At 30.7% G+C, this 21,975-nt stretch overlaps 1 protein-coding gene across 14 annotated transcripts in view; it reads left to right on the forward strand.

Annotated features, from left to right (window-relative positions):
* shn (schnurri) overlaps positions 1-21,975 on the forward strand; it is a 206,277-nt gene that overhangs the window by 182,989 nt on the left and 1,313 nt on the right. For 8 of the 14 annotated variants that reach the window (XM_014432194.2, XM_067045847.1, XM_067045849.1 and 5 more), the window contains 12 exons: positions 3,665-3,727; positions 8,177-9,966; positions 10,324-10,617; positions 10,741-10,926; positions 11,010-11,106; positions 12,325-12,445; positions 12,988-13,120; positions 13,224-13,344; positions 13,695-13,849; positions 14,279-14,456; positions 17,347-17,879; positions 20,266-20,514. In XM_014432194.2, coding sequence (XP_014287680.1) covers positions 3,665-3,727; positions 8,177-9,966; positions 10,324-10,617; positions 10,741-10,926; positions 11,010-11,106; positions 12,325-12,445; positions 12,988-13,120; positions 13,224-13,344; positions 13,695-13,849; positions 14,279-14,456; positions 17,347-17,879; positions 20,266-20,514 — 3,920 coding nt within the window. Of the gene's footprint in view, positions 1-3,664; positions 3,728-8,176; positions 9,967-10,323; positions 10,618-10,740; positions 10,927-11,009; positions 11,107-12,324; positions 12,446-12,987; positions 13,121-13,223; positions 13,345-13,694; positions 13,850-14,278; positions 14,457-17,346; positions 17,880-18,435; positions 18,518-20,265; positions 20,515-21,975 lie in introns of those variants that run through there. The other 6 variants (XM_014432199.2, XM_014432202.3, XM_014432201.2 and 3 more) reach the window with 4 other exon arrangements.

Raw genomic sequence — 21,975 nt, forward strand, 5'->3', positions numbered from 1 at the left:
TATAAATATATAATTATGAAAAATATACATATATTTTGACAAACTCTAAATCACGTTTAGAACGTTGAATAAATGGTATTTTATAAATATATTTTCTGATGTTTCTAATCTTATTTTATTGATAAGTACATTTTAATTATTTTCAAATGTGCATTTTTATAATTAGCCTACCATATACATAATTAATGATGTCCATTGGTGAAGAGTATGAATTATTCAACCACGTATCCTTGGGAAATTGCAGAATAACTGTTCATTGGGCTTATTTTATTTCGAATTGATATTACGTAATATGATTTAACGATGGTGCTTGATTGTGAATATCCATTATTAATAATCAGCTTAAATTTTTTATTAACGTATTTAGGTGACTTATATGCTAAGCCAGAATTTTATCCAGTTAAGTAATAGATATATTATACATGAACTGAGGCCCTAGAGTTTGAAAGTATAATTTATTTTTTACCTTAACCAATCTATAAAAAGCATTTACGTATCAAAATTACTGAAATAAATTTTTCCAAAATAATGAAATTTTTTCATTCCTGAGCTATATGAAGCCATATTAGAAACAAAATTTATTTGAATAAATTTTCCACGCAGCCAAAGGGTTTCTATAAGTTCGGACCTACTTCAAACAATCAAAATTATGAATTTTATCGTGGAATTTAAAACAAGATTATTTTTTATCATTTGATTTGAAGAATAAAAAACTTTCGATTTTTATTTCTGGCTAAGTAATAGTTTTTGTTCAGACATTTTTGTAATGGGTCTTGATGGATTTTAGTTTTAATTGATTTTAAGTATCTCCCGTTGAAATAGGTTTGTGGCATAAATCGTGTATAACATAAAGCAAGTTGAGCAAATACAGGCTGGGTATACCAAACTACCTCAAGTTCTAATACAAGTTTAATACGCTGGCAACAGGCCGATAGTATTTGTTAGATATTAAAGACGTAGAAGAAGCTGAAAACATTCTGGAAAATTGAGCATGTTCTCTGTCAGGAATGTTGTGGATTATGGACTTTTTGGAAATTATTTATCAAAATATTCACTAAACCTCAAGTTTTTTAGTTGTAAACTTGGTTTATGCCTGGACGCAATCTACATTATTTATTTGAAAAATTGATTTCACGAACAGAGCTAAATGTTTTATTTCATGAAAAATATGACCCTTTAGAGACCCTTAGTTAACTGGTTTATTTGCAATGTGAGATACCTGGATGATTTAAATATATTTTTATGTATTAAAATCATCCAGGTATCTACACAGGTCCATATTCCTTATGCTAGTGCATATTAGTACTAAGTTGAAAATATTGAATAGCATAGAGGTTTTTTTAATGAATGTATATCTGACGAGAACTTTTATATACCTCTAACTAGTATTTTTAAATACTAATTAATATATTAGTATTTCATTATGTTAATGCCATGATATTGGATAAGCGTTTAGTTCCATTAATATCTTAATAGATATTAATGGAACTAAACGCTTATCCAATATCATGGCATTAACATAATGAAATACTAATTAATATATTAGTTAGTTAGTTAAAGCCATAAAAATAAAAAACTAACAATTTTTGTCTGATTTGTATAACTTCTTAGACAACACAGTATCTCATACTCTTACAATATTCCACATTATGTGATTTTGACAATTAGTGGTGAAGAATTTCTGTTGCCCATATGAGTGCATCTTTCAATGGTAAACTTGACTTAGTTTCTTGACAATATTATACTTATTATGTGTTCAAAAAAACAGAAATATGGCCACTACTCCCATAAAAGGGGGGCGCCTACATCTTTACCGCTTCCTCTAATAGTACCAACTTTAATGAAGTATGCTTGGACTAATAAAAAAAGAATTTAGAATTTTGTTTCATTGATATATCTGCTATAAATTGAACTATAGAATGGAATATTCTTATTTTTTTTTATAACATCTTCATGGTTAAGAACAAATAGTCCTGGAATTCCTCCAGCGCTTGAAACGCAGCCCGCACCAATCTTAGATTTTACTGCCAGCCCAGTCGGCGCCTCCTCAAACTATATTAAATTCTTGCAAGCTGAGCCAGATGTCTCAATTTTGTTAGGTTTACATGTTTTATAAAAGGTTGTAAACAAAATAGTAAATCGTGAAAAGGATGATGTTATTAAGGATGATATTAAAAATATTAATTTGAAGGTTAAGGGAAGAATGATATAGGCAACTTAATATTTTGTACACAATACATACCAACAATGACCTGATCCATTACTTTCCTAATCAATTACGATCATCAGGAGTGGTGCCCAAAATGAGGCCGCAAGCGTATGCCAGGGATGCGGCAAGCGAATACCGCGGGCCATACCAGTAATTTTTACAATTTAGTAGTAGAATCCATTTATATAAAATAAATCATAATTTTTTGTCTATGGTACGTTTACCCTTGAAGGAAGGAATGCTTGGAGGGGTAAGCTGACAGAAAAGTGAAGCCAAAAGGCGGGTCCTAAGTGCCTTTCAGGGGCGTGGTAGAGGAGTAGGAGATGAGTACGAGTCCATCATTTGCTCTTATGTTGCAGTTTAGATTACAATGGTGGATATTCCTTTTAACCTCAACGTAAACCTTCCTTTCGTAGGTGTGGGCTTTTTAGCTTCACTTTTGCTTTGAAGGAGAGTAGGGTTATCCCCGTTTGTCACTAGTCGCTCATTTAGGCTTAGGAATACCCGATGCATTATTAATACTAAACTCAAGATCCTTCATGGGTTGTAGTTGTAATGTTTACTTATTTATTTGTTACGCAGGTACCTACTAAAAGTATCATATTACACAAATAGTGCCTCTGATATTTATATTTTAACAAATGTTCAAGTTGTTGATTTGCACTGTTTTTCTTACAATTCAACCACTCAAAAGGTAATTTCGCCTTTTTTTTTCTTTTTTTAAGCTCGACAAGGGCGCATTAAAAGTTTTTTTAGACCGACATAGGCACCGTGAAATTTCAGCCAAAAAAAATTGGTAACTGCTTGTCTAGAGTATAACACGAATGTTTTATATATATTTTCAGTTGAACATCTCGTCCTGGCAATAAACGATATAGTTTAATAATAATAGTCTCTATATTTAAACACTGAAAAGTGATTAAATATAGAAAAATCCTATACCAAACTCAGTCAAAATTCGAATTTTTTTCTGATCAGTTTTAACGTAATTATACCATTTATGTTTTGATATGCCATTAGGGTTTTTACCCGCGTGTCAGTGTTGTTCGCCTTTCTATTGTTGCCTCTTCAAGGCATTGTTTTTTTTTTAAAAGCATGTAGCTCCGTTTATAATTGGTCTCAGATAAAGCTATCTATACCTGCCGATAAAGCAGAAAAATAATAATAATAAATGGGTAAAAAATGTACAAGAGTACAAATGTATATAATGGGGAACCGGCGGAAGGTACGAAATAGCTGGAGTTGTATAACCGACAATTTGCTCCCTATTTGCAGCTATCACTTACTCAGTGCTATTAGCAACTACTACCTGAGAGCCAGCTGACAGGTAGCCGGGTCACGATAAGGCTGATTCACCGGGAGATGGCGCTCCAGCGGCCGGTCAACGAACCCTCACAGAGTCGGCAGTGTGCTCTCTCTCTGTCTATAGTAAACACCGCTCTCTTTCTGTTACAGGTGTCAAACCAGAACAGCAGTCGAATCTGACCCCACTCAAAGACAGGCTGACAGAAAACAATGGTGAGCTTATTAATATTTACCATAAATCATATTTCTTATAAAAAAAAAAAACTTGACCGTTTACGTAATATCCTGGTATGTAATAGTATTTTGAATCTCTATCCTCACCGATTATCTGTTAGGTAAATCCACAGAATGCCAGGGAGCTCCCGCTAAAAAATTAAAAACTATTCGTTTATATGACAAAGAAAATGTTTATGATGAGTTAAGAAAAGTCTTATGAGGTCATAACTCTTGTTATTATAAATTTTATTTGTCTTCATAAAGATTATTGTCTTGGGGAAAATGTATGACCGACCGCTACTCCCCCTCCGATTTCATGAAGACGAGGCGGCAAAAACATGAGCGTAGGAGCGTCCGATCCACACAATCCTAGTATTTTTTACTTCTAATCGTTAATTATCAGTTATGTTAATTACAGACATAATTAAAATCTAATAATAATGATTAGCAATTTAATAATAATAATAACTATATTTATTAATTCTGAGATACATCACTACATAATAATAATATAGAAAATAAAAATTAAGCTTTAGTGTCTAAGATTATAAAGGAAAACACAATCAAATAACATAAATAATATTAAATCAAAATGCACTTCTAATAATAAATTGAAAAAAAAAATGATAATTGACAATAAAGAGCGAATAATGTTGATAGTCCATATTTACAAATTTTTAATTGATTAACAGAACACCCATTTACTACATATTAAAGGCTAATGCTGTAATAATTGGGCGTAAAAATATAAAAATTATATTCCATCGATTTACAATTACTCGCAGTTTATTCTTCTTTTAGTTTTTTAATATTTTCTATGTTCTTTAATTCCTACCTAAAGGTATATTTATATTTGTATTTTATTTACTTATATTTTATTATCTTTGTATATTTGAATTTACACCAAGTTGATTTCTTTTGTTGTTGGTTAAATTTCGCTTAGTATTTTCATTTTTTTCGTTCGTCTCAATTTTACTTTATTATGTCCTTATTTATTTTATTTACTAGGCCAACCTCCTCTGTATGTCGTAATACTATAAAATATGTAAATTAATAAATAAAATTGTTTCTTTCTAAACGTGTGCAGATGTAACTAGCTACTGAGCCGATCAGTAAAAATGCATCTCTTCCACACTGCACCTAAATTATCATATAAATAGTTGATTCCAGCGCTTATGATGTATAATAAAAAAATAATAGCGATAAGAATCTATTTACATATATAACGTTATTTGATAATTTATATTGATATGAAGGCATTTTTTAGTCTTTTTTTTTTTATTGATAGATTTTGAACGACCGTTTCATAGAAATATAGCACGTATAATTATGGAAAATTTTCTATAAAACTAGGATGTTTAAGATTGAAAGATAAGAAACAAAAACAGATTTTTGTTATTTATCATTGATACTTGAAAAAGGAATAGTGAACGATAAAAATGGATCAAAGAGCTTTCAACAGTAAATGACACATAATAATTCAAGAGTGTACGAAATAAATACAAATTAAATATTTGAATAAGTTTATCTTATGTATTCATTCTTAGCAAATTTGTATATTCGTGTGTTCAATCAATTTAATTATTCTATCGATGCTACGATTTTTTTTTTTTTTTTGGAAAACACTGTTGATGAGCCAATTTAATACAGAGTAAAATTAATTTTGAAATGCCTTTTCAAAACAAAATTAACTTATACACCGTTTAGGTACCGATTTGAACACCTGTTGCATACTTTCAGTACGTATTCAAATATAAAAGTCAAAATAACTATATTCAAAAACTAAATTAAAAAAGCTTTTGAAGCATTTTCAGAAAAAATCATGAATTCAAACATTTCTGTAGTTTTGTTGATTCTGATTTTCGAAATCGCACATCACTGGACAAAGATTAAATATACCAAATTCATTCAAATAAAATTAATAAATGAATATTTGTATTGATTACAATAACGAAATAAATTAATACAGCTAAATGTTCATAACATTATGTTTATTTATTATTGTTGATTGCTAACCAATAAATCAAACATTAAGAGTATCTTCTTTGGCTGAAACAAGGATTTTTTATTTATTTGTAAAATATTGGTTCTTTTTGTAACAGATTAGGCAGTAACATTATTATCTGTTATCAGGTATACCAAGAATAATTATGATATGCATAAACTCATCAAAATAATAAACTGCTTTACTAGAAGAGTAAAACAAATCAATTTATGTTTATCATTTATCATTCGTTTAAGTTCATCACATCTATTTTTATAAAACAAAAGAGAAATTAGTCGGGATGCGGTGAATGAGGAAACAAATTGTATGAAAAATTTATTGTTTGCGCCAACGTATCGGCCTAAACTGTAGAATTTGATCAGGGCTATGTAAAAAATCAGTTGGCATCCATTACGAATAAGATAGCAAAAGAAAAGAAAAAACGCATAGTATAAGAAGAAAATAGCAACAGTATCATAAGAAGATAAAACATAGAATAAGATTATAAACATTATGATTTTATATTTTTTTTATGTTTAGTTAAGGTAGTTATAATATAATGCTTTTCATATTAATTTTTACATAGTCCTCATTAAGGCCAAAAAGTTGGCATAGTATGTTTTTCTTTTAATTTTCGCTCTATTTACTGACCGAAACTTAAACTAACTAATCTCATATTAGATGTTCGGTAACAATACTTTAAACTTAAATTATAATATATTATCAGTAGGACTCACCATAAACTCCAAATCAAGCATCTGTACAAGATCGACCGCGACCATAGGATGTGCTGAAAAAAAAAGAAGTGAAATGAACTAATAATAAACCATAATAATAATTAACAACCAACATTTTTTTTTTTATAAGGCTCATTATTTTATCAGTATGAACACGGCTACACAACAACCGTATGTTTGTATGTATCCTATATAAGAATAACCTAATGAATACGGATCTAAATGTTAAAAACAAAGAAATATACGATGGGCGTTGATGACCTCAGGGTTTTACGCCCTTAAGCCCCAGACAACAACAACTAAGAAATATACTTTTTTTAAATCGATAATAATCTTCTAATAATTATTAAGCAATATAATGATTTATTGATTACTAATCATCAATATAGTTTTTTTGATTATCATAATTTCTATTTTTAGTTCTCATTGGTGTTATCAGGGTCGGATTTTCCGAATAGGGACCCACTTTTAAAAAAATATAGGGCTCTTAAAAAATATTTAAAAAAAAAAAAAATAAAAGAGGAAATGTTTTCAGGATCACCCTCCCTCCTCGGTATGACCTTGCATTGTCTTTTGGTGGAAATTCTTTAAATTATGTCATCCAGCAACTCCTACACCCCATAAACAAGACATTAATTTAACTTAATATAATAACATTTTTTTCAGTATTTCTTAAATATATATATTGAATTTATATTTCTTTTTTAATATTCTCATGAGTCAACTTATTAAGGGAAAAAAACTGTTTTCGTGTGCCAATAAAACTTCAATGTGTCAATGATGTATATTCAATAAATGTCTTTATGTGTTGATAGCAATAAAGAGACTAAACTTATTTCCAATACCTTGTTGGTATGTAATGGACCCTATAAATCCAAAAAATGGATTCTAAAGTTTTTTTCATTAGTGATGTAATTATTATTTCGCGATAATAATTGTGAACATAAAGATCATTTTTTCTTTTCTTTTTTATTTACAGCACTTCATTTCCCTTCCCATGTTTTGGAGAGGAAATTTAAAAGTGCCCTAACTTTAAATCCAGCTCGAAGGGAGGAGGGGAGAGAGGGTTTCCTCTACTGTTTTTATTGTTATAAATTTCTGATCACCATATTTCCCTCTAAATCGCGAATGTAGCTTGACTCTTGTAAAAACGAAATGAATTGCTACCGTAAACCCGAGGAAACGGTGAGGTGAGGGCGAAGACCAGTCCACGCACCAGATCCCATTAAAGCCACCTTACCGTCGGACCTTTCGAAATTTCTCTCTAGTTGTGAAACTGGCACAGATACATCGAGAGCCAGTAAATACCTGAATCATAATTGGTTTGCGTAATCCTCCCATCCCCCCTTCGCCATTTCCTACTCCCGCTATTTTTAGACCTTCGTGTCCACCGGATTTGTCCTGTCAGCTGGTATTCCATTCCAAATAATTCATTAGTTAATCTGAATCTCCAGTATTTCATCAAAAAACTTAAGGATGACTAAGCAATATTTGAGTAAAGCTAATGAAGCTTGTGTTGTAAAAATAAAATGATAATCAATACAACACAAAATCATTAATTAATAACTTTTCTTTGAAAATTTAGGATAATTTGTACATATAGTAACAGTTAAATACTTTTTTTTTTATGTTCATGACTTTAAGTTTAGTTTTAAAAACCGTATCCGTATTTATTTTAATTAAAGCGTCCATTTATTTAAGTTTTTGTTTTTTTTTTTTTTTCAGAAAAAAACGTTATCGAAAACGGAGTTGTGTCTGAGCAAAAAATGGTTACCGGAAACACAGAGGGAGACACGAATAAGTACCTGCATAAGAAGTTCAAGAAGGTGGCAACCCTGGAGGAGACGTCCCCGCCGAAAGTAAGGAACGAAGACGACATCCGACCAGGGTCCCCCGGGGCAGGCCGATATGTGTGTCCTTATTGCAAATTGGCCTGCGCCAAGCCTTCGGTCCTACAGAAACACATAAGGGCTCACACCAACGAGAGGCCCTTCCCCTGCCTCCCCTGTGGCTTCGCCTTCAAAACAAAGTCCAACCTGTATAAGCATTGCAGATCTAGGGCTCATACCCTAAAGATGGACGACGGCAGTTCCGATGAAGAGGACCCGTCTAGGTCTGAAGTAAGGGTAGAAGTCAAGAACAAAATTTATAAACCCAAGTTCCACACCGCTACGATATATGCAGAGGAACAGCAGCCTAAACTCCAGTTGACGATACCTCCATCATCCAGCTCCCTTTCATCGCAGTCCACACCATCTCCCTTCAGCGGATCATCACCCAGCCCTGAGTTCGTACAGAGGCATATCAACAAACTGATTAGTGACAACCAGGCTATAGTAGATGAGGTCTCTTGGCCCCTCAAACCTCGCTATAAAGACAGTCCTCCCACCAGTCCTGCTCCAAAGAATGGAGATTGTGATGGAGCCTCTCAATCTAAACTTGCCCTGGCACTTCTTAGGCCATCACGAGATACAACACCTGAAGTTGGAGAACCCCTTAATCTGACTACAAAAGAACCAAGAAAGCGTTCCATTTCAGATTCTGTTATAAAAACAGAAGCAAGAAATTCTGATGGTTCTTCTAAAGATTTCCTTCTTAAAACATATTCTGCAGGTTCATTGGGTGAGAGAGATGTAGAAAAATTACTTTTGTGTCCGAATTGCAGATTGACGTTTAAGTCTACTGAAAACCTAGAAATCCATCTGTCTCATTGTGTGGAATCAAAGGATGGTCATAAGATGCTCATGCTTTCACCAGGTCCTTTGCTTGGCAATACTCCATTAGTCGATGGCATTCAGAAAGATGTTGGACCTCTGATCAAAAAGAGGAAGTTGGATCTGCTTCCTTTGAGAAGAGAGGAAGTGCTGAAATCGCCAGGTAAATCGGTACATTTGTTTGGGGGTGAAGTTCAGATAAATGACCCTTCAGGAGGAAGGATGAAAACTTTGAGAATAGAATCCTCTCGGAAAGATGTTTATGTAGAGTCTGGAGTGAAAAAACAAGAACAAGTTCTGACCATCTCAAATACAGGCCTACATTGTGTTGGTGGAACAATGATCCAAACTGGCTCTGTTGTTCCTGCTCCAAAGTCGCCATGTCATGAAAAATCTGTACTTCCCATTAAACCAGCTGTGGTTACTCCAAACCTTTCAGTTCCTGGGATAGTTGCACCTGTCCAAGTTCCATTGGCCCTTAATCCTTTAACAAGCATTACTGGATTTAATCCATTGACTCTTCCAAAACAAAGCCCTACCAATGGTGGTCTTGTCACCATACTGCATGGAGGAAAACCTATACCATACGTTCCAGGAATGCCTGGTCCTCAGACTTTACTTCCTGGCCAGTCAGTTCTTGTACCTACAAAATCAGAGAAGCCTTCTGTGATAGTCAAAACTACTAAATCTTCAGAGCTTATAGCCAAGGTCTCTCCTCTTATTGTTAAACTGGACAATGATGACAGGAGGGATAATGAGGAAACAAAACAGTGCACAGCTTCGAGAGAACCGTCAAGTATTGTAAGTATTTATGAATATGTAATTTTGTTGTACTTATAATTGTTACAATTATTATTATAAGGTTTTGTCTGATTAGTATAAACTTATTAAAAATATATATATATATATAATCAAGGAATACACTCATTGATTGGTGGTTATTTAAATATAACATTCGTACTTTCAAAGTTACAAGTATATTATGGTTTGAAATGAATAACTTGAATCATTTACTAAGTTTAAAAATTCTGTTATAATGATGGACTCAACTGAGTCTGTCTTTAATATGAAAAACTAACAATTTAATTATACGCATTTTATTTTCAATATCATTGTTAATCAGTTTAATTATTATTATATCATTATTTACCATTTTAGTCAAATTCAGAAACAAATGAGAAGAAATTTCTTCGGCCAACTTCTCTACCACTCAAACCTGGTACATACACCCCCAAAAGACAATTGTCAACACCTCATCTTACCCTTGTCAGCCCAGAAACTCCTCGACCCAGGAAGTCTTATGGTCAGCTATACCTCAATGGGCATGCTTATACGTACCTTGGTCTCAAATGTTCAACGAGAACTTTCTTCTGCACTCTTAACAAACCACAGCCCATCTATGTTCCTCTGATTCCAGATCAATACAAAGTCTCCATGTACTCCAATTGGAAGGTAAAAAAATCATTCATATCCAACAATATTTACATTTTTTTTTTCTTTTTACAAATTAATAACCTTATTTTAAAAGTTGTTTAATTAAATATCAGGTTTTATATTTCTTATGTGCACTTGTAGATCTGTTCTGATTCACATCCTCATCCACTTGGTCTTGAGCCACGGAAGGCTATGAGTTATTATGATTCAAGGAATCGTTCGGGTGCCTACTGTGTAGCTAACAGAAACAAAGAAGATCTCATAACTCATTCGTCATATCAACTTAAAAAAGATCATTTGGATTGTATTAGAAGTGATTCAGATGAGGTACTGACCATTTTTAGCTCTCTAACAGAATTGTGTTAAAGTCATAAGTCATATACATTTTTCTTTTTTATTTAATTTTGCAGAAAACTGAATCAAAGTCTGAAGGACCGTGTAAAAGGATAAAGGTTTGTGAAGGTGGATTTGAGTCAAATGAAGATTATATTTATGTAAGAGGGAGAGGTAAGAAGGCTTATTTTAAATCTAACTTTATTTATAATTATATTAATGTTATTAGTTTTTATGTTTAAAATAGAACAAAGAGGAAGTACTATTTTGTCTTCCTCAAAAGGGACAAAACTTTTAGTTAGCTGCTCGTGATTGTTTAAAATTTCAATTCCGTTTTCAAGATCAGGGTATCGGTTCTGTTAGTCAGGTCTCGTAAGGATAAGAGTTGATTCATTCAGAGTTCTTATAGGCCCCACTATTTAACTATGCTACATATATTCCTTTATATTGGACACTTTGTAGCCCTAAAGTATCCTCATAATTGGGTTCTCAGTGTTTCTCAATTATCTGATTCATTATTGCATCTTATTCACAGATATTACTCTCCATTTTCTTATTCCTAACATATCCTGTTTATCCTTGAAGCTTTTTATGTATTCCATCCTAAATTTATTTAGAGTAAAAATTCTTCTAACAACCCTTCTTCATGGGAGTCAGTCACCATCTACACTTTGTCTGCATAAACTGGACTATGATACTCTTCATAAGTATCATGGGATTCTTCATTTTGGAATCGTGCAATTACTGACTAGCTTAAATGAAAAGGTTTCCAATTGCAGTACTTCAATTGTTTTCTTATAGAAAGCTAATCTGCATTTTTCACTTGTGATCATGTCTCAAATCCATAAGTGGTAACTGTTCTTAACTTAGTTTTTAATAAAACAATATTATATGCTATAGACTTAAATGTCCTCTTTAGTACTATTCTTATATGTAGTCTTCTTCATCTTGGCCATTTCGGTACAGTATAAAAGTATTTTTTGTACTAATGCTTGCTTTCATTTTAAACATCACCTCATTTTTTATTTAAGACACTTTCCAAGAGCTAATATTGGTAACAGCTACTTAAGAAGTCTTTCCTATTCCCTATTTAATTTTTGTAATCATGTTTGTTGTCTTATTTTTTCATGTATGTTTAGAGAAAGCCTGCTTTCGATCCCTGTGATGGTTCCTTCACCATTCTTCATCCAGCATTCTTTTGTTTTGTGGATATTTGAATAATTTTTGTTCTTGTTTAGAGACCTTTCAACAACCAAGTTAATACTTATGGGTTTTTTTAAATCACAACTTAAAATCTTTTGTTTTTCAACTTACTTTTAACTCATAGTTAGGTTTTTTAATTTAAATTAGTTTTGATAATAGTTAATCTAAATTTTTTTTCTTATTTTAAAGGTCGAGGACGCTATGTCTGTGAAGAGTGTGGGATAAGGTGTAAAAAGCCATCAATGCTCAAGAAGCATATAAGAACGCATACTGATCTCAGGCCTTACACTTGCAAACATTGTGCTTTCAGGTGATTAGCTTTTTAACTTAAGATATTTCATTAAATGGAGAAATAAAAATTTTACTTATTATTATTAATAAGTAATAGGTAAAAACCACATGTATTTCCTCATATACATACATAGATTATAAACCTTTTCACAATATTGATCTTAGTTATTTGATGAAAATTAACAGTAATAACACTGGGCACATCAACTCATCAATTTTAGAATTATCTAAAAATATTCAAAGAATGTACATATGAGAGCTCTACCTTCAAAAGTCATTTTCTCCACTTTTTCAAATATTAGGAATATCTCGAAAAACTATTAAAAATAAACAAGCTGAAGTTTGAAAACAATCTGCTGGACATTTGAATATAAGCTCAGTTTATTTATTTTTAGTGTAGGTAGAAGTTTTTCCCAATGTATTAAAATTTGAAAAATGGAGAATGTGAGTTTTGAAGTTAGGATCATCATATATAAGACTGTGGTTTTACTTTTTTCACTCTATTTATACTGGGTTGCTTTGTACAATATAATGTATTTATAATTATTATTTTGTTTTTAGCTTCAAAACAAAAGGCAACCTTACAAAGCATATGAAGTCAAAGGCACACTATAAGAAATGCGTTGAACTTGGGATTTCACCTGTTCCGACTGTTGCTGAGGACTGCACGGATGATGAAAATGTACATAAGATGGTACGAACTGAAATGGTTTCAGTCGTATTACTTATTTTTAATCCAATAATATCATTGAGTTGCTTAAAGTAAAGATTATAATAACTGGAATTTCAATTTACAGGAAGATAGTCAAGACAGAGGGAGTATATGTGATGAATCTGAGGAAGATGAAGAAGAAGAGGATGAAGATGATGATGATGATGATGATGAGGAAGGAGATGAATCCGATGAAGAAGAGGAAGGTAAAATTTTCAAATTTGTTTGATGTTTTTGTTAGAGCTTGAAAGCTGTTCTAGTGTAATATTGACATGATATGACACATCACTCATTAAATACAATTACACCAAAAGTTTTAAATTTCTTTAACTTAATTATCAAATACTTCTTTTTTCAAGTTAAATATACTCTTGTAATTTCAAAATTTGAAGTACATTGTACTTCCTAATGTAAATTTGTACTTACATATGACTTCAAAGGTTTATTATAGTCTTAAATTTAAATTTTACATTTGTGGAAGTTATTATTTTCTACTCACTGTTGTTCCGTATTAATTATTCAGTATAATAAGCTCCTACTATGTTTCAAATTATAGGTGATGACTGCCAAACAGAAAGAGAAGTTGCGAGGTCTCTTTTAACTTTGTCCGAAGTTACTCTCGAGACAGCACATAGGAAATACGTGAAAGCAGGGCTGGTCCCAGCTTTTTCAAAACCAAGAATGTACCCTTATACTTTTGCCTCGACACAGGTTAGTTCATATTATATCATAATAGCATGGATATTGTCCAAATAAATGTATAAACATACAGTGTTAAGATATAAACATTTACTATTGCTTTAGGACTACTTTAATACATTACGCTGAGCAATTATTCCACGGATATTTAGACGTTTAGTACTTGTTAATACAACTCTTCAAATCAATGATTATCAAAACAAGCAATACCTAATGAATGGAAATAAACAATATATTAAGAAGTGTTGGCCAAGTTTAGATAACTGAAATTATGATTTTTAGTAATTAAATCATGCTGAACATCCTCACATACTGTAAAATGTAAATGTTGATGTACATAGTATAATGGATTTAATATTATACCATATATAAATAATATTATACAATATATAACAATTTATTCATTATTTAGGTTTAAAATATGATTTTTTTTTGTTTAAGGTGGTCGAGTCAAAATCAGAAAGTAGTTCTCATGGTGAATCTTGGAGGGGAAGCTCTGAGATAATTCAGGTTGATATGAAAGACCACAGCGACTCTTCCTTAGGGAGTATTGAATCTGTTCCTGAACCTATTAGACCAATTGATCTCAGCAGCAAAACATTACCAGTAGTAACTTTAGGTAATCATCTAGGACATATTTCTTTCTTTTTTTTTTTTTATTTTGTATAGATATTAATATATGTGTTATAAGCAAGGCCTGGATTTTTATGTAGAAAAAATCTGTGAAATATGCAGTAAAAAATATAAAATATACAACTAAAAATCTTTAGATATACAACTAAAATGAATTTTAGTTTATTACAACAGAAGTTATTTGATAATTGAATAAGTAAAAGACTTGTAAAAAACAATCTCATGAAGGCAAGAAAAGAGTTATGCCTAAATCAATAATGAACAGGTTTATATTTTAACTTTGTTTACAATGAAATAAGCCGTTATCATTAGGAACTATGGCCTCACCAAAACTCACTTTTTTAAATCTTCTTTCATACCATTTTAAGCTTTGATCAAACTTTAGGAAGTTGTACCAAAACCAGAATAAGAATCATTAGGTTTTAGTGAAATTAAAGTTTCTCTAATAAAGTTGTGATAGCACATTTAATCCACTATGTGACAGGTGGATCCATCAGGCTCAGTAACAATTGTTTGTCTACTTTTTACATCTTGCTTTACATTCATATAATCCACTTATTAATGTATTTATTTATTTTTATGAAAATGGATTATATAATCTAAAAAATTTATAAGAATAGACTTTAATAAACCTTGATAATTTAAAATTTTTAACTGAGGAATTTATAAAAATAATCTTGTTAATTTAAAAAAAGAAAGTTATGTGTAATTTATTAATGAATAAATGAAAATAATTTTCACTTCAATCCATGTTCAAAACAACAAAATGCTGTGTGTGAAAGTAAATTATAGGTATCTGATTGAAAACTATTTACCTCGAACATTTTTGATTTGGACATACTCAGCTATTGGAAGTCAACAATCCACTGCCAGCTATTTTCTTTGACTTTAAAATGTCTCTCGTAAGATTTACTTTTTTCTGAAAACCAAAACAAATATATTATATTATTTTTTAAGATGATAGGTTTGGAAAAATTTAGTTTTTAAATGTCATATATAGGTATCTCCAGTAGGTATCTACCTACCACCCACTTGCCTGTCCCTCTCCCTTTGCAAAAGTTTTAAAAAGAAGTATTTAGTAAAAAAAAGAAAAATTCCAGTGGGATGAAATACTGACTAATATACAAATGAATAATCATGTAATTAAATAATAATATAATTAGTATTAAATTTTGCTTAAAATTAAACATTGTTTTTAAATTTTTATAATTGGGTTGTGTTTGATATACTGAAGATGAGTATCTTCAGAGGGATTGCCCCCTCACCAAAATATTGGGTTAGATTCATTACTACTACGTTCTCACAATCGATTCCAAAATAATTATCTTAGCAATCTTAAAATGTTACCTTGGGGCATAATTCATTTTCGCGGGATCGTGATTTATGCATAAAGAATTCATATTTTAGTGTGCAGAACAAATGTTACTGTGTTATAAAAATACAATTCGGCTCGTAGCAAAATTAGGAATTTAACGAAGGTGGTTCTTACTGTCCCCAAATGGTAAATATAAGAATGGTAATATGACGAATCTAATTAAAATGACAAAGTAGCAACCGAAACATAAAAGTAATATTATCTTGTTGACGTTGTTTTGAAGAGAAGAATAGTCATTTAATTTTTTTTTTTCAGGATTATAGTGGAAATCATGGGAATTCTCGTAAATTGGTTAAAATATGTAAATCCTGGATTTATGGCATCGTGAACTTTAAAAGCTCTTTAAAAAAACAACTTAATTACTGGACTTTTCGGTATTTCACCCTTATATTATTTGCTATATAGTATCACACTTGAGAAATTTCACTTACTGGTCTAAACAATTAAAAAAGTCATTCACAATCCAATCGACACTAATAAGAAGAAAGATAAGCTAATAATTTCTTAGAAAGTTAAGTTCCCGATCGTTCATTCGTTTCAACTTATAATCCTCTAAAACTGAAATTTATACTCAACTTACAACCTTAACTTGTTTCAGTCGTTATTAGGTAATTAAAAGAATCGTGAACTCCGTACTTCAGTGCGAAAATCTGCAGTCTCCTGACTCAATCTTAGTCGTTTTCGCGCTTCGAAAAAAAAAAAAATGGTGATTCAGTGTGGTTATCCTTATAATAAATATTACAAATGAAACTAAATTTATAATTACAAAGAAAATTACGTGATCAATTTATTATTAATAATTAGAAACATCTACTTCCTTTACTGTAATTTAAATATAACCACTGCCTCTTAACATCTTTTTAAACAATTTTTTCTGACAGAAACGCCTGAGCGCGAATTTACCTAATAATCGAAAATAAGCTTATAAGAATTAGCAAGTTAGGTTAGCAAAACAATATTGACATTAATTAATTGTTAATAATTTAAAAACGTTCTATTTTTATGTTTGTCACATTTAAACCAGCTTATCCATTTAAATTAATTCTCCAATGATAAATTTGTATGAAATAATGATGAATAATTTATTATTTTATAAAAATATTATGTATTAATTTTTTGTTTGATAGCAGATAACTTAGATAAAAATACAGATATATTTCTACTAAAATGCCTTACAATTGATTTGTCCAACATAAAAAAATTATTACAGTAAACTTGGACTAATCATTTGTAAGATATGTTAGTAGAAATATAGTGTTATGTGTTGAGTGAATTGTTTGTAAATAAAATGAATATTGAAGATGTCTCCTTGATAATGGCCTGAGGGCCAAAACATTTGAGAAAAATAAACAAAGTTGAGAGAAAAGTAATATTAATTATCATTAAACTAAGTCATTGATTATTTAATAGCTATATGCCATCATAATCAACTATATTACTATACTAGTTTATTTTGTATGAATTCTATATTTATTTTTAAAACATTCTCATTATTTTCCAGCAGGTTCCAAGACTCCTGTCATTACCTCTGTGGGAGGCCAGGCTCTCCTTTTAAAGACCATCTGCTCAACATCGGAGAAAGCACCCCTCGTTGGGGGATTTACAGAACCTACTGATAATCCCACTCTCCTCCATACCTACCTCACTGAAAGGGCAGCACATGATTCCAGAATCAAACAGAGACAAGTATGCTCAGATGATGGATGTTCAGGAGATATGTCAAGCGCACAGGAATCAGCGCTTGGTGTGCTAGCACTGTCAATGTCAGGAAAACCACCATCTCCTAAGCCGAAGGGCAAAGCTGAATTCATGCCGCCATCTTCAGGGCCATCAGTTTCATTCATTAGTTCCACCGAGGATGGGCGCAGTATGTGTGGTGTATGCAACAAAGTATTCAATAAGCCATCTCAGCTGAGGCTACATGTCAATATTCATTTCTTCGAACGCCCGTTTAGATGTGAATCATGTGCTGTTTCTTTCAGAACCAAAGGTCATTTACAAAAGCATCAGAGATCTCTATCTCATCTAAATAAGGTTGGTTTAAGTTTAGTTTAATTTTTAATCTTAGGTCTTCTTTAATTAATTATTTTCTTCTTTATTTTTTATTTAATGTCATAATTAGATTTTTGCTGATATAACATCTTTATTGAAAACAATTCTGGTGATACTATTTATAACATTATTGATGTTTTAAAATTATATCCATATAATTTCTTTTAAAATTCCTAGAACTCATTTTCTTTCAGCAGAAATTTGGAAAGTGAAACAATGATTAGTCTCTGTAAAATCTAAATTTTTTTTTTAAATTTATTATTATAGATTTTCTTTGTCAGTGTCATAGGTAAGGTCCTTACAAAAAATAATAACTTCTTGAGCACTTGGTAAATTAATTGTGTGAAATAAAATTTTCAAAATAAACTCTTGCCGATTGAAAATTTCCTTTTGATTACACAAAACATTTTATGTGTGTAGTTAGTTGTTTGTCTATTATAAATATGCTGATGTGTCATTACATGGCTCCCTGCACTGGTACTTATCGCGTCTGCAAGTTTGTTAACGAGTAATTTTTCATGATGATTTCATTTTGTAGGATGAGAATTGAGGAAATCAGCATTGTGATTTTTATCCAAAAATTTCGGCTTGGGAGTCACTTTGATTTTGGAAAACCGAAGGTGAGATTTTCCAACTTCGGATTGAATTTTTTTAAGAAGTAGTTTAATAGACCAGTAATAAGCACGATTTTCATGTAAGCAAGCTCCACAAATAAAAATAAAAAACAATTAAATAAATGCTATAGTAACCACATTGAATTATGTTGCAAAACATTTCTGCATTTTTTATATTGCGCTTTTTACACTAAATGATCTTTAGAACTGATCACAGTTTTTATTTATTTTTTTTGTTGAATCTGAGGCTTCAATAGGCTGCACTATCACGATTTATAACTATTTCGTTGTTACCCATCACAAACGTTATTACCTAGCACTAAAAACTTTTGAATTTAAAATAGATTACGATGCTTTTAAACATCGTTCTCTTGAAACTTAATTTGATTAGAACTATCTTTGTCATACTCCTAGACATAAAATATTTTTAGATTGTTACTAGCTCCCTGTGTGAGGTACAGTAATATTCAAGGAATTTCTGGTTATGATAATAAAACTATTTAAAAGTTTTGTTTCAGTAATTAAGTTAATGTATATATATCCTTCTAATTTTCATCAAATATTTATTTGATAAAAAAACAAAAAATAAACTTGAAATAAAAAATAATGGTATTGTTTTTATTTATAATAATTTCTATCACTTAATACATTTTTCTCAATGCCAAACACGGGATTTTATTCCTTGTTAGAGGAAACTTTTTGGCTTTGAATCAATAAGCTCAAGAAATGAAAATGGTACCTCATTTTCATTTGTAATATATTATTTTTTAAAAATGCATCAAGCACTTTTAAAAATAGTTGGAGAGTAGTTAAGTGTATGTGGTAGAACTTCAATTTTCAGATTGCATAATGTTTTAAAGTTATGTTAGTTGAATTTATTATATATTTAATATAGATTCTTGTAATCATATAAAAAGGTGACTTGAAAATTGAATGACGAGTTAAAAATATCTAAATAGATTTTTTAAATGAAAGTTGGAAGTATGTATATATATATTATTCCAGAAACTTAATTTCTGAAAATATTCAACATTACCATTTGAAAAATTAAGATATTTATAAAATGTTTTAAAAAAGGTTTTTCTCTGTTTCATTTTTTGAGATTAATTATTAAAATTCAAATTATAGTTTATCATAGCAAAATGTTTAGATGTAATAATATGTGTTAGAATACAATTATGTCTACTGCAGCCAACCTTTCTTTGTCTTCAGAATACCCTAGTTTTGCTTCAAATAAAACATGTCAAGATATTCAATAACTTGACATTTAGGAAAAGATTTTTAAAAATTATTAATTTATTTTTGTTCACTACAAAAACTGCTTTGAATAATCAGCTAAATTAATATATTGATGATTGAAACTTTATTGTAAGCCTAGTCAACTATTTTGGATCAGCTGGCTGTAATAGTTGTAATTGAATTTAGTTAAATTTCATTATTACAATTCCTTCCTTGGTGTTTTCTTGTTAAAATTTATTACTACTCTAGATCACAATTTCTGAAACAGAGAATGTAATAAACTTAAATTAGGTATAAACTTAGAAATATTATGAACACCTTTGACCTCAGAGACATGCATACATTACACAATAGAACATACTTTCAATTGCTTTGCTTTCTCTTAGTGTTTTGTTTATTTTTGTATTTTATCACAGAATTCACTTCGCTTTTTTATTTTTAAAAATTTTTGATTAACGGTTTAGATAAAATTATAATTTAATATTCAGAAATCATATGGAAATATCATATTGTAGGTGAACATGAACTCAACTTTTGGAACTGCAACTACGAGCAACCCTCGGCCATTCAAGTGTGACGACTGTAAAATTGCATTCCGTATTCATGGGCATCTTGCAAAACATCTCCGTTCAAAGATGCATATTATGAAATTGGAGTGTTTAGGAAAACTTCCATTTGGTACCTATGCTGAATTAGAAAGGTCTGGGATGAATATGAATGACATTGACACAACAGACTGTGAAAACTCATTGGAAAGTCTCCAGGTAATTTTTTTGCTCTCTAAATCTGATATCTAACATTTTCTTCCATATCTTTAAAATTTAATATCAAATTTAGTTTTCTAAGTATTGAATGAATTAATATTTCTAGTATTGGAAATATCGGTATGTCTGTCTATAGTTGTGATATTATATAAATTAGAAGCTGAATGGTTCGATGCAATATTTAACAAAAAGGAAGGGAAGAAAAGAAGTGTGCTCTGTTGTGCCTGAATCCTTTTTTTAACCCCTCTCTTTCTCTCTGTTATGGAAACTCTAAAGGCATAAATTTTGACTAGATTTCCATTTAACTAATTAGAATTAAGTTCCTAGCCAAGAGCAATACTAGTAAGGGATGAATAAGCCACTAAGGGTACTACTACAATGTAACCTTTATAACTTGGCTCTTAAGGGACCTAGGATTTTTAATCACTTAAAGAGGTTTTGAATTTACCCAGTTTTCCAAATAGGGAGGCTTGAAATGACAGTTGTCTGATTTATAGAGTTTAACTAAGAGTGGTTGAGATGTGCTGTTTTTCATTTATAGAGGCGAAAATGTTAATAATTAATGCATATTTTATGTTTGTTTAGTTATGTACTTATTGTTTATAAAACCCAGTTATACTAGTTTTTATTTGAGAGCTACAAGCTTTAATGTGTTCCTCGGTTTAAATTTGATCAAATTCCAGTGTTATCAATATTTAACATCTCAAAATATTTATGTAAACGTTCTGGTGTTTTTTCTACATCACGCTATAACACTCTTTCTTAAGTCTCTTCACATCTCTCCTCTTCTTCCATTGCTAAAGAAAAAGATGTGCACATAGAAATAATGTTTTCATCATTGAGATATTATGAAACTAGTAATTCATCAATTCATTTATAACACACAAAATGTTCTAAAGTGTATACTTTTATTCACTTATCGTACAAAACCTAGATAGTACTGAAAAACAAAGCATGTCTAAATGTGTGGCAACCTGTCCAAACTTGATTAATTGATCTCCTAATGATGTTGACTTATGCATCTAGTCACTGTGGACTGAAAATAAATAAGGGGAAGGGATGGTAACAACCAGACCAAAATATGTTATTGGAACTGAAATGTTTCTAATTGTTGGCAATATAATTTCACTGTCCTGGTTCAACTGTGTAACATCTCAAAAATAGCTATTTTGAGATATGCATATAATCTTAGCAATAAGGGTAAGTAAGATCTTTAGTTACTTACTTAGTTTTGAACTGTCTAGATCTTACTCTTATTGCTAAGATTACATGCATATCTCAACATAACTATTTTTTTGAGATATTACACAGTTGAACTGGGTCGATGATATGTATAATAAATTCCATTCCAATTTTATGAGGATAAATAAAAGATACAGCTTTGGTGAATTCAGAGGTTCAATAATGATATCACCAGCTACTTACATAATTTTCTTCACTAAACACCATCAAAATCCAAAT

The sequence above is a fragment of the Halyomorpha halys genome, unplaced genomic scaffold (genome assembly GCF_000696795.3).
Source record: "Halyomorpha halys isolate HHAL.00 unplaced genomic scaffold, Hhal_1.1 Scaffold1035.1, whole genome shotgun sequence".
NCBI classification, from domain to species: domain Eukaryota; kingdom Metazoa; phylum Arthropoda; class Insecta; order Hemiptera; family Pentatomidae; genus Halyomorpha; species Halyomorpha halys.